We start from the raw sequence: 11,817 nt of genomic DNA on the forward strand, positions 1-11,817 counted from the left end.
CACATATATGGATATATACACAACATGCTTCTTTCAGTTCCCATCTACCAAATCCACTCACAAGGCTTTGGTGCTTGTGGTTATTGTAGAAGACACTTACCAAATAGTCATATATATGTTTCAAGAATTCTGCAAACTGTATTTTGATTTGTTAAGTGTTGATAAAAAATTTTTTTTTAAAGTCTGCTAATATTTCACAGCATTAAACATCAATGATACATAATCAACTTATAGAATAAACTGTAAACCAACCTGATGGAGATTGTTCAGTAGCATTCTCTTGAGAACTATTTTCAGAAGAATTCTCAGAATCAAATGTTTCCACTGGAAAAGTGTAAATTGACAGATTAAGATAGAAATGATGAATTCGATACCATCAATAAATAGTTTTCGTCTTGTACAATGTTGGTCAAGAACACAAGAAATGCTTTTATCCATATAAATTCCTTCTAGACATAAAATTACACTTGATAGGAGTTGTAGGTCAGCACTGGTCTCATAGATTTATGATCAAAGACATTCCAGCCATAATCAATTCATCAGTTTTGTTAAATATAGTGTGTCTTTTCCCACATTATTCAATATGTTGTTTTTCAAAACAGTAGGTTATGATTTGAGGGAGATATGGTTACTGTTTCTACTAAGCTGATCAACTGTGTTGCTCCCATGAATACATGAAGCTTTTCAATCTTTACTACCTGTAATAAGAACAAGATGTTCTTGTATGTTGTTAGTAGTTATACCCTCACCATTCATAGCCCTTTTCTCCCTAATATTTTGACAGAGAATAAAAGTATAACTGCTCTTCAATTAATTTCTAGCACATGAAGAACAAAATTATAGGATAGTTATAGGGGCTATAAACTTTTTCTGCTGCATGTAATTATCATCTTATTTTGAAGTTATAGATATTTATCAATTTTCCAACGAGATTATAAAGAGTAAAGGGTAAAGACCCTCTTTGGTCACGAATGACCATGGGATGCACCTAGAAAGTTCCCTTCCAAGGCACAAGTCCAGGCAAGGTTGTTTTTATGGAAGACCAACAATTGCCCATGCATACCAGCCTCCCCTCTCTATGCCACCAATGTTATCCAAGGGAGAGTCAAAGGCCAATACAGCTTGGCACCAGCCATGTTGCAACTCATTTCTACAGTTGAGTGAACTGGAGCAATGTGAAATACAGTGTCTTGCTCAAGAACATAACACACAGCCCAGTCTGGGAATCAAATTCACTACCTCATGAGTGTGAGCCCGATGCTCTAACCACTGAGTCATGCACCTTCATACACAACCAGATTATATATCTAAAAATAATGGAAGTTTACAACAGAAGTTTAGGGAAGCTAATAAACCTGCCTATTAACTTCCCTAATCAACAAATTTTCATTATTCTTATCATAGAATCATAGAAATCCTTTCTGGGTTTATATCCATTCAATCATAGTAGAAAAGAGGACTAAATCTAGGTTAAAAAGTGATATGAGGGAAAATACATTTATGGATGAAATTGATCCAAAAATGAAAAGCGAATACAAATTACTCACAAGATTTATTGATAAGGAGCTTATCTAACTGAAGATCAGCTGAGGCACCATTTAAAATTCCTTTCAGGATGCTCATTACTTCTAGCTGTGACTGCTCATTCAATGAGAGTGCTGCCTTTATGAAGTCTTCTTGATGTTCCCCTTCAAGCCCAACTCTCAACATAAGGATAGCAATCTGAAATAAATCAAATAGGGAACATAATGAACTTCAGAAGTAACAACAACATACACTTGAAATATATTATTATCTATTATAACTAATACACACCCAAATGTACTGGGGCCACCATTTCTCTTTTACAACACCAGCACTTTTACTGTCACATAAAAAGGACCTACTACCAGTGGCGGATTGGAGATAAAATTAGTTGGGGTGCTGCTTCAGAAAATTTTAGCTGTTGTTTTAATATTGTGTAAAAGGAAACAAACATATAAAAAGAATATTTATACATAAACTTGATTGGTTTATGTTTTAGCCACTGCTGGGTAGTGTGCTTAATTTGTTCACTGAACACCGCCACGAATTCCCCCTTGTTTTTCAAAAATCACTGCTAAATCACAAAATAAGGGGTAAAATCTGCCCTATTTTTCAAATCCTTAAGCTGGAAGCAGGATAATAATCTAATTCTACACTTCATCACATTCAAGAATATAAACATGTTTTTAAGCACAACACACATGGAGTTACAAAGAAACACTACCTTTCACCAGCACTGCATGAATGACAGTGCTGTCTCTCCTTAGCATGAAGCTTCCTATCTCAGACATGTGAGCATGCGCACAACAGCCAAACACTGCATCACTTGACTGTGAAGTGCAGAGTTCTATACAAGGATTTGTTTGTTTTTTTCATAAACTATGGGATGGCTACTGACATAAAGCTTGAGGATTATATAATGTACAAGTATAAAGAAAGAATTAAAGAAAAAAGGACTCATTATATTGAATGTTATCAATAATATCAAGTGGAAATAGGGGATGCTGTAGTTCTGCAGTGCCTATATACAAGCCGCCACTGCCTTGTACCCTCTGTAAAGCAGTTGGTGTTAGGAAGGGCAACCAGCAGTAGAAACCAAACCAAAATGAAACACAAGCTATAATAAAGTCTTCCAACCCATCTAAGTGAGTAAACCTGTGCAACCAACACCAGCATGGACAGCAGATATACATTGATGATGATGATGATAATGATAACCAAAACAAGGAAATAACTATTGTTAATGTAGTTTTAATATTGATGAATAACTGATAGTTTTTTGTTTTGTTTTTTTAATATGTGACTATTTTTCAAGGTTTGGAAAATCCATAAGGTGGGAAATAAAACTATTTTAGTTTGTTTGAAGTGGAAAATTCCTCAATAAATATCAAAAGAAATGTCTGCAGAAATTCCCCAATTTTTCCAATCAAAAGGTTGTAATATTATTTTATACTTTTCCAAGAGACAAAGATCACAACTTCTGAAACATTAATGTAGTTAGGTCTGGGCATGTTCTACAAAGGACCAAATAATTTTATAAATTGTTGGATGATGAGAGAATGTTAACAATAACAATTGAAAAATTAAGTGGTCTATCACAGAATATTAATGGTGCCAGAAGTGAATATCAGTTTAAATCTAACCATCTAGTATCATCATACTAAAGGGGGTATTGTGAAAAATGCCTTACTTTTCCAAGGAAGTTTTCATACATTTTAGGCATTTTGCTCTTTCCTAGACAACAAAAGTAATTTTTCATAAAATAAATATTTATAGAGAAAAATCATCAGTGAAACTATACTTGTTAAGCAATAAAAATAATATTTTAAGATTGTCATCTTAAATTAGAGACTTGTAGAAAAACATGTGCAGACACACAGTATAAATACCTATGACATCCCTAAATAGCTTACCTTAGCAAGGTCTACTTCATCATCTTTATCAAAATTTACTTGTTCAACATGACTTTGATCATATTTATCTAGAAAATAATTTATGGTTTGTCTGTGAGTCATAATAGCAAGAGTTAAAGATCAAGTGGAAAAAGAGGAAGATTGTTATTTAACATTAACTAAAGAGTTGTTTTAATCTTATTACATTCATTCTGATCTATGGTAATAAATATTACACACTTCTACAAATTAAGACATTTTGTATGAATGTTTTTACATGCCCCTATTTAATAATATGCTTATTTTCCTAACTGATCACCAATCAAATAACAGTCATTATCAATTTATCAACTGGAAAGGGTGAAGTAAATAAAATAATGCACTTGTTAAAGGATATACTTCAATGCTTTATTGTGAACTTGAGCTATGTAAGTGACTTGTTCTACTTTTCAATGATCATTTATTGTCAGAAAATGTAATTTCTCACTGCAACTTTTTCTTTCAGTTTCCTTCATTGGGAAGTGTCATGGAATACTGTTGCTTATCTCTGCTATCATGGCATTAATTAGTGAGAAACATTTCTCCCTATGGAGGTCCAATGAAAGTATTGGTTAAGTACATGGTGCCCCAACTTCCCTGATTGTATCAAAGAGTGCTTGACACTCTGAGTGTTAAGTGTCTTTGTAAGGAAGCAGCAAAGTACTGGAGATAGTCTACCAACTGTTGACCCTTTCACAAACAGGTTGATGTTCTAACAATTTTGCTCTCTGCAAATCTCTAACCAAAAGAGAAATTTGTTAAACTATATAATCAGATCATATATCTAACTTCCAGTTAAATATAGACGTTCTAAATCTGCCTGACATCAGTCACAGTCTTATATCTATATCTATGGATATAGTTTAATATTTATCACCAGAAAATGGGATTCTTTGGTGGTCTATTTTCACATTTGCATGTGCGTACACACACACACTTCTAATTGTACTTGTTAAACTAGAGCTAACTGAAACAATGACAAAATGAATGAGACAAAAGAAAAAAACAAAACAAATAGAGCAACAACAAAGTAAGGCAGCATACCCTCAATAAACTTCTTTATAATTTCAAAGCATTCTTTCTTAGTATTTAGATCATATGGAGTAGCTTTCCTATAAACATATATATATATATATATAAAATAAAAAAGAACAAGTGTTATTTTAGAAAATGCACTGATAGCTAACCTGTATTTTCACGAAGTTTGAAATTTTTGGAAGACGATAATTGACTAAAGGAAAAAATATGTTTAATGACTTAATAATATATATTTCACAATAATTTATATCTAAGTCTTGAAAAATGTTGGCTACAGGTCTCATATTACAATTTGGGGCCTTAATCACATGTAGATTTGGTATTGATGATACATGACATAAAAACACTCAGCACTCAGTGAGCTTGTGGTCTAAATAAGTTGATTCACCTTAAGTCATTTAAATAGCTAAACTCTAGAAAAAGGATTCAATAGTAAAACTTACCATTCTTACCAACTTATTCTTTATAACTATAGAGTCTTAAATGATTAATTGTTTCTGAAGCATTGTGTTCAACTCTTTATAATACATAAAAGAAATGTTTATACATAACCCTTTAGCACTTAAATTACTAATGGATGTAATGCTTATTTATTCACACTGTTTTGAATTAATCCTGCATTGTCTTGTAACTTTGATAGTTTGATGCAATGATTATTTATTTTTAGAATGACATTGTAGGGTAGGTGTGAGAGGCTGAGTTTAATCAGTTTGAATATAAAACTGGTAGAATATTTGGGCCAGATATGGCCAGTTTAAATAACTCCCACTATATCATTACAAACACTAATTTTATCAAATACTCCTCACTACTCTCATGCTTTTTGATGATTAACTCTTTTTAGTTAGTTATCATCATCATAGGATCCCTCGTAATGAAATAAAACATCCAACTACAGGTGGATATCTGTGCATAATGAGGTAAATTGGAATATACTACTATTTATCACAATCACCTTTCATGAACCTGTAGTAAGAACTAGTTTTCTATTGCCCTCACCTGTTCTACACAGGGAGTTGAACTAAGTACTACAAAATAACAATTTTTTAATACAGCAACAACTTAATATCAAGTTGTTCCTACTCTACATTATCTAATTACAGCCAGGTAGGCGAGACTGTTTAAGAACAATATTTAAAGCAAGTGTTCTTGTGTAAGGTACATAACTCTGCCTTAGTTTATCTAACTGACAAGTTCCAGTCTTATTTCATAGCTAAGTAGTTGGCAATAGTTAAGCAGTAAACTTTACAATATGGAATATGTTAAAACTACCATCTCATCCTATGATGGTGGAAAAACTGAGGTAAAGTAATTCATTAAGAAAAGGTGATAAATCTGTTTACATGAATAAGTAATACAAACTACTATTTTAAGAGACAATACTTGCATTTTGTTTAATAAAACAGTAGACTGCTCTCCTTCTTTCATATTATGTAGGGATTCTATGAGAAAGCTTGAATTTATTTCCTTCAACTGGAAAAAAAAAAGTGAAAACAAATATCGTTCTGATGTCATACACGATTCATTTCCTTTTCTAATATACCATTATCACCATCACCATTATACATCTATTTGTCTATGTTTACGTGGGTTAGATGGGTTAAGACTAAATTGATCAAAAACATTTTACAAAAAACCAGATTTTACAATTACCATTTTGTTACATCAGGTTTGTACTACTATATTTCACTTTTTAAAATGATACTTTCCTCCCTTTCGTTTGATTCTCGCGTTTCCAGCGAATGACCTTTTTTGTCAGCTTCACTAATTCCGCTTTCTGGGTCATAAAACGAAACATCGCCTCAGAGGCTTATCAAGAAGGGAAAGCAGCAGCCCTCCAATATAATATTTCCTCTGACCTACCATGCTTGTTAAAGAGTGGGTGTCAAACATCTCTATCCCAGGGTGCACACAACCCTTGCTACACCTACAGACAGGGGTTTCTCCTTGCAATAGCAACTTTTCCAACGAAACAACTCTACCTACTGTAGTATGGAAAGAGGATGCAAAAAAATGTATTTATCAGAAAACAATATTTGAAATGGAATCGTTAGCACACCGGCCAAAATGTTTATTTTCGTCCGTCTTTACGTTCTGAGTTAAAATGCCGCCAAGGTCGACTTTGCCTTTCATCCTTTCAGGGTCGATAAAACAAGTAACAATTGAGGTCGATTTAATCAACTTACACCCTCCCCCCCCCCCAAATTGCTGGCCTTGCGCCAAAATTTGAAGCTAATATTTTAAATAGCTGAAGACCCATCTTGACATTCTAATGTAGACATTCGTTTCCAGAGCCCGCATGAAACGGTAATTATCTCCCTTGTCAGCAAAAAAACAAAAAATGTTTTTCCAAGCCCGAAAGTGAAATGTTACGGTTGAAAAGTGGAGGGTATGAACTTTTATTAAATAAAATGATAATTATTCACATGCATTCTCATCAATTTCAACAGTAACGCCAATACCGCCAATTTGAATTAGTTTTTGAACATGTTGCTTTGCATTATATATCAGTGGTATAACAATAGAATTGTACTCCCAACTAGCTTCTTTCCTCATAACTTTCTTTAAAATACATATTTTTTTGGTTAATATATAGTTGAACTCCCGGTCACCAAAACAAGAAAAAGGTGTAAAAAAACGTGTAGAAAACAAATAGGAAAACAAAAACTTGCGCAAACGAAAGGGGTGGGTGGATGGGGAGAGGACTTTCGGAAAATTCATACGAGCCATCGAGGAAAAGTCAAAAGTGATGAAGAAGGCCATAAATAATTTTACCAAATTCCTCATTAACATTCGGGTATTCTTTCAGTTTATAACCACAAATTCAAAGTGGAAAAAATATCGTATTGAAATTTTGGAAAAAAAAAAATAAAATGAAAGTTTGAAAAAAATTTTTTTAGAATAATAATCTCTATATTTTAAATGTCAAAATGTTCCTTAACACAAACATTTTCGAAAATAGTTAGAAAACAATAATATCGGGGTGGGGGTGGGGGTAAAATTTTTGAAAACGAGGAGGGGTGCAAAATCGTAATGTTGTTGAAAATATACAGAACTAAAAACACAGGAGCAGGACATTGCTGCATAGCGCCAATATTTCCACCTTCATTTCTTGACCAGAAACCGAAAAAAAGCACTATTTGATATACTTTTGGATAGTTAATAGTCATGCTTTGTACATATTGGTTTCAAATTTTGGCACAACGCCAGCAATTTCAGGGTGACCCTAGAGCTTAAGTTGTACCTATTTTATTGACCCCGAAAGGATGAAAGGCAGTCAACCTCGGAAGAATTTGAACTCAGAACATAAAGACGGACGAAATGTCGCTAAGCATTTCATCCGTCTTTACGTGCTAACAATTCAGCCAGGTCACGCTTTATGCTTTGTACATATTAATTTAGGGTTATTTAAATTTTGTTTTTTATGTCCAGAAAATGAATAAGTAACGATGAAAATATATTATAAACAGTATCGGGAGGTACTAAACAATTGTTATAATTTGCAATAAATGAGTGAAAAGGAATATATTTTTACAAAAGAAAAACAAACAGAAAAAATATCAATGCAGCATCAAGTGCTTCAATTGAACCTACTGAAATAAGCCAATATGCTCGCGGCATTACCACAGTCGATGGCGAGGCTAAGGCGTTGGTATAGCCAAGCACCCTCACGGACATCACCTGACACCTTGGTAAGGTGTGCTGCCAACGATGACAAGAGCTTCGCCGTTAGTAGCCCACCCTCTCGAAACGTCTCAAACGCCACAAGCTGGAAGTGACAGTTCACTGCCAGGTCCCGATACTTCAGGGTCTTGTTCCGTTCGGCTACGGAAGCAGTGGGTGACCCTCCCATTTACTGCGGTGTCCAGGACGTGGGAGGAAGCAAAAGAGTCACAGACTGTGCCGTCTCAGATGAGGTACCTACCTCTTACCCAAGGACAGAGAGTAAGACCATTTGGTCTCTTTCCATCACTTCTGGATAATCTGCCGGCTCCAGAACTGAGGGGATATTAATCCGCATCAGGGCCCGCTTAATGATGAAGTTTAAAGTTTAGCTCGGTGTGACGAGCGAAACTACCAGCATTAGGCAGCAAGACAGACCATGAAAACCTGTGGAGTCGAGGGATCTACCACAGCAGACATCTCAGTCTCCTACAGACGTCAGCTCCCACTCTCGAGTGCGACGGAGATATGGAGCTCATCTAGACTGAGTAGACTTCCAATGTTTAATCCAGTCCCCCGAGAATTTTGCACTAGTAGAAAGTAGGCGACACCTTGAAAATTGATCAGATTGAGCAAGGAGAGAGTTGAAAGTGGTATCAGAACGCAGATTGTCCCATACTCACTACTTCTGTCTATTCTCAACTGTAGCAGGAACTGACAAACACAGCTCTCTCCACTGTAACAGAGCTTCATCCATCTCCCTGTGGGAACTAGTCCATGTTGGAGAGAAGATATTACCTACTAAAGGGGAGCAAGCGTGGATGGCGAAAAAACAGAGAAGAGATAGAGACGAGCACTTGCGCAGATCAAGACCCCCAAACCGTTTGGGCAAAGCAGCTTGGTCGTGGGACTCTGGAAAAAGTCTGACATTGACCAAACGTTCGAGTTTCCTGAAGATTAAGGTCGTCAAAGCGTTGGAGAGACGATGAAAATCTATAAGGGATTAATTCTGAGAAAATAATTATGAATGTAATCACAAAATATTTGGTGGCTTCAACTTAACGACAATGTCACGCGGGCAATATCTAGCTGCCGCTCTACTGTTCACAATTTCCCTTTTGTTTCTTAAAAGTTCGTACATTTTTTTTTTTTTTTTTCCCCAATTAAGTTAACATCGTCTTATTTATACTAGATAAGGTATTAATTATTGCATGGATCTAAGTATTTAAGGAGTAGATCGTGCAATTTCCTGTAAGTCAGACTGTCTCATGACTCCAGCAGACAATTGGAAAAGCCGTTGCCTCACAGGATGGCGAGGGAGATGGGCTGGAACAGCCACTTTGACTCACAGGACTCGCACTTGCTGACAGTCATCCCCGCCAGTTTCATTTTGTAAGAAATCATTTTTATTGTTTGTTTTTTTTGCAACGTAAAACCCCTACACTTTTCATGAGGTTTTGGAAACTTTATCTTTTACCTTTTACCTGTTTCAGTATTAGGACTGCCGCCATGCTGGGGCACTGCCTTGTAGGGTTTGTCGAACAGATCGTCCCCAGTACTTATTTTTAAAATCTGGTACTTATTCTATCAGTCTCTTCTGCTGAAGCATGAAGTTACGGGGACGTAAACAAGCCAACACCGGTTGTCAAGTGGTAATGAGGGACACTCACACACAATGGGCTTCTTTCAGTTTCTGTCAACCAAATCCACTCACAAGACATTGATCGGCCCGAGCTATAGTAGAGACACTAGCCTAAATATCCACGCAATGGAAATAAAGCCAGAACCATAGGGTTGAGAAACAGACTTATTACCACACAGCTGCGCTTGCGACTTCCTTTAAAAAAATGGGAACACATGTTACTTCCAATGTGTAGTGACTCTATCTTTCTTTTATTTGTTTCAGTCATTTGACTGCGGCCATACTGGAGCACCACCTTTAGTCGAGCAAATCGACCCCAGGACTTATTCTTTGTAAGTTTAGTACTTATTCTATCGGTTTGTCTTGCCGAACCGCTAAGTTACGAGGACGTAAACACACTAGCATCGGTTGTTAAGCGATGTTGGGGGGACAAACACAAACACACACACACACACACACACATATATATATATATATATATATATATATATATATACGACGGGCGCCTTTCAGTTTCCATCTCCCAAATCCACTCACAAGGCTTTGGTCGACCCGAGGCTATAGTAGAAGACACTTGCCCAAGGTGCCACGCAGTGGGACTGAACCCAGAACCATGTGGTTGGTAGGCAAACTACTTACCACACAGCCACTCCTGCGCCCGTTTTTTTTTTTTCTTGTATGATTTCTGTTGCGTCGCCTCTACAAGAACAATCTGGTGAAACCATGTGGATGAAATAAATATCAGAGAAGCTTTCTACCACACAGAAACTGCAGAAGCTACTTAAAGATATTTATTGGCCTTGTTCAGATAGTGACTAAACTATCACCATGTTAGAAACCCTTCTGTACTTTCAGCAAGGATCCAAGTGTCGCAAGTATTTTGGCCCTTAGCCTGTACGCTTCGCCTGAGCAGGACAGTGAGGCCTTCGTCTTCAGAAAGCTTCTATCTGCAGTCTCTTAACAACTACAACCACCTTGAATTGGCCGCAGCTGTCATGGTTATTCTTATGATGGCTTTCGTCAATTGTTTAGGTTCCAAACTAATCTCTTACAGAAAATAATGCACTTATGTTACTGAGAAACTGATTGCTGACTTCAATAGGAAACGAGGCTGTCAGCCATCCTTTGACCAGAGCCTCATTAAGCATGTCCAGATATTTAGCTTTCTTCAGTTGGTGAGAAATATCAAGTCTGTTCTCCCAAGGCAGTAGAGGTTTAGCAACAACGATCATTAATGAGCTCATGGATAGAAGAAACATGTTTGATCAAAGTAATGTCACTACCATTTCTTACAGAAAGAGAAATCTAGCCATCAGATCCATTTGTATCTCTCAGTCTAAGGCTTGATACAAAATACGGCAAACTTTTACCTTTACCAATAATGTAAACTTTTACGTAAAAATTTACCCAAAATACAAAACGAACTGCTACTTTTGCCTTGGATCAAACAATATTCTTGTTAAATATGTATTTCATATAATTACACAACTTCAAAAAAAAAAAAATTAAATATACATATTTGAAGCATTATTGGGAATAACTATTCTTATCTTTTAGGGAAGGAAAAGGACACAGAATGGTTGGATGGGGACCAAATTGTAGAAATTTTTGAAAAATGAAAATTCCAAACTGTAATTCTCGTTGTGTGAAACATGGGAATACTAAAAACAATAAAATGAAGGACAACATTCTTTTCCTTTCCCATCAGGCATGGGACTTTGAGGGATAGCTGTTCTAAAATTCTACCTATTGTTGCTGGTTCTTCAGAAATTTAAAAGAATTTCGGTTTTTTTTTTTTGCCTTTTTTTTTTTAGTTTAAGGTAATATCATAAGATTGCCATTATCTACTCACCCACTGGATCAATGTATCTTTCTTGCTTGGATCCATTGAGTTTGCTACAGAAATAGACTAACTTGAATATCAAAGCCGCACATATTTAGGAAGGGAACAGTCGATAACTGGTATTTATTTTATCGACTCCAGAAGGATGAAGCTGCTGTTTGTTGAATAGGAATTCG

At 35.8% G+C, this 11,817-nt stretch overlaps 1 protein-coding gene across 2 annotated transcripts in view; it reads right to left on the reverse strand.

The window, feature by feature from the left end:
- Positions 1–11,817, reverse strand: part of LOC106870618 (uncharacterized) — a 72,636-nt gene that overhangs the window by 60,818 nt on the left and 1 nt on the right. For both annotated transcript variants that reach the window (XM_014916761.3, XM_014916752.3), the window contains exons 1-6: positions 11,651–11,817; positions 5,881–5,966; positions 4,500–4,567; positions 3,438–3,505; positions 1,548–1,722; positions 253–324 (exon numbers count right to left, since the gene is read on the reverse strand). The exon at positions 11,651–11,817 is cut by the window's right edge and continues 1 nt beyond it. In XM_014916761.3, the coding sequence (XP_014772247.1) occupies positions 253–324; positions 1,548–1,722; positions 3,438–3,505; positions 4,500–4,567; positions 5,881–5,966; positions 11,651–11,686 (505 nt within the window). In that variant the 5' untranslated portion in view covers positions 11,687–11,817. The remainder of the gene's footprint in view (positions 1–252; positions 325–1,547; positions 1,723–3,437; positions 3,506–4,499; positions 4,568–5,880; positions 5,967–11,650) is intronic.

This window comes from Octopus bimaculoides, chromosome 11 (genome assembly GCF_046866305.1).
Source record: "Octopus bimaculoides isolate indiv1 chromosome 11, ASM4686630v1, whole genome shotgun sequence".
Taxonomy (NCBI): domain Eukaryota; kingdom Metazoa; phylum Mollusca; class Cephalopoda; order Octopoda; family Octopodidae; genus Octopus; species Octopus bimaculoides.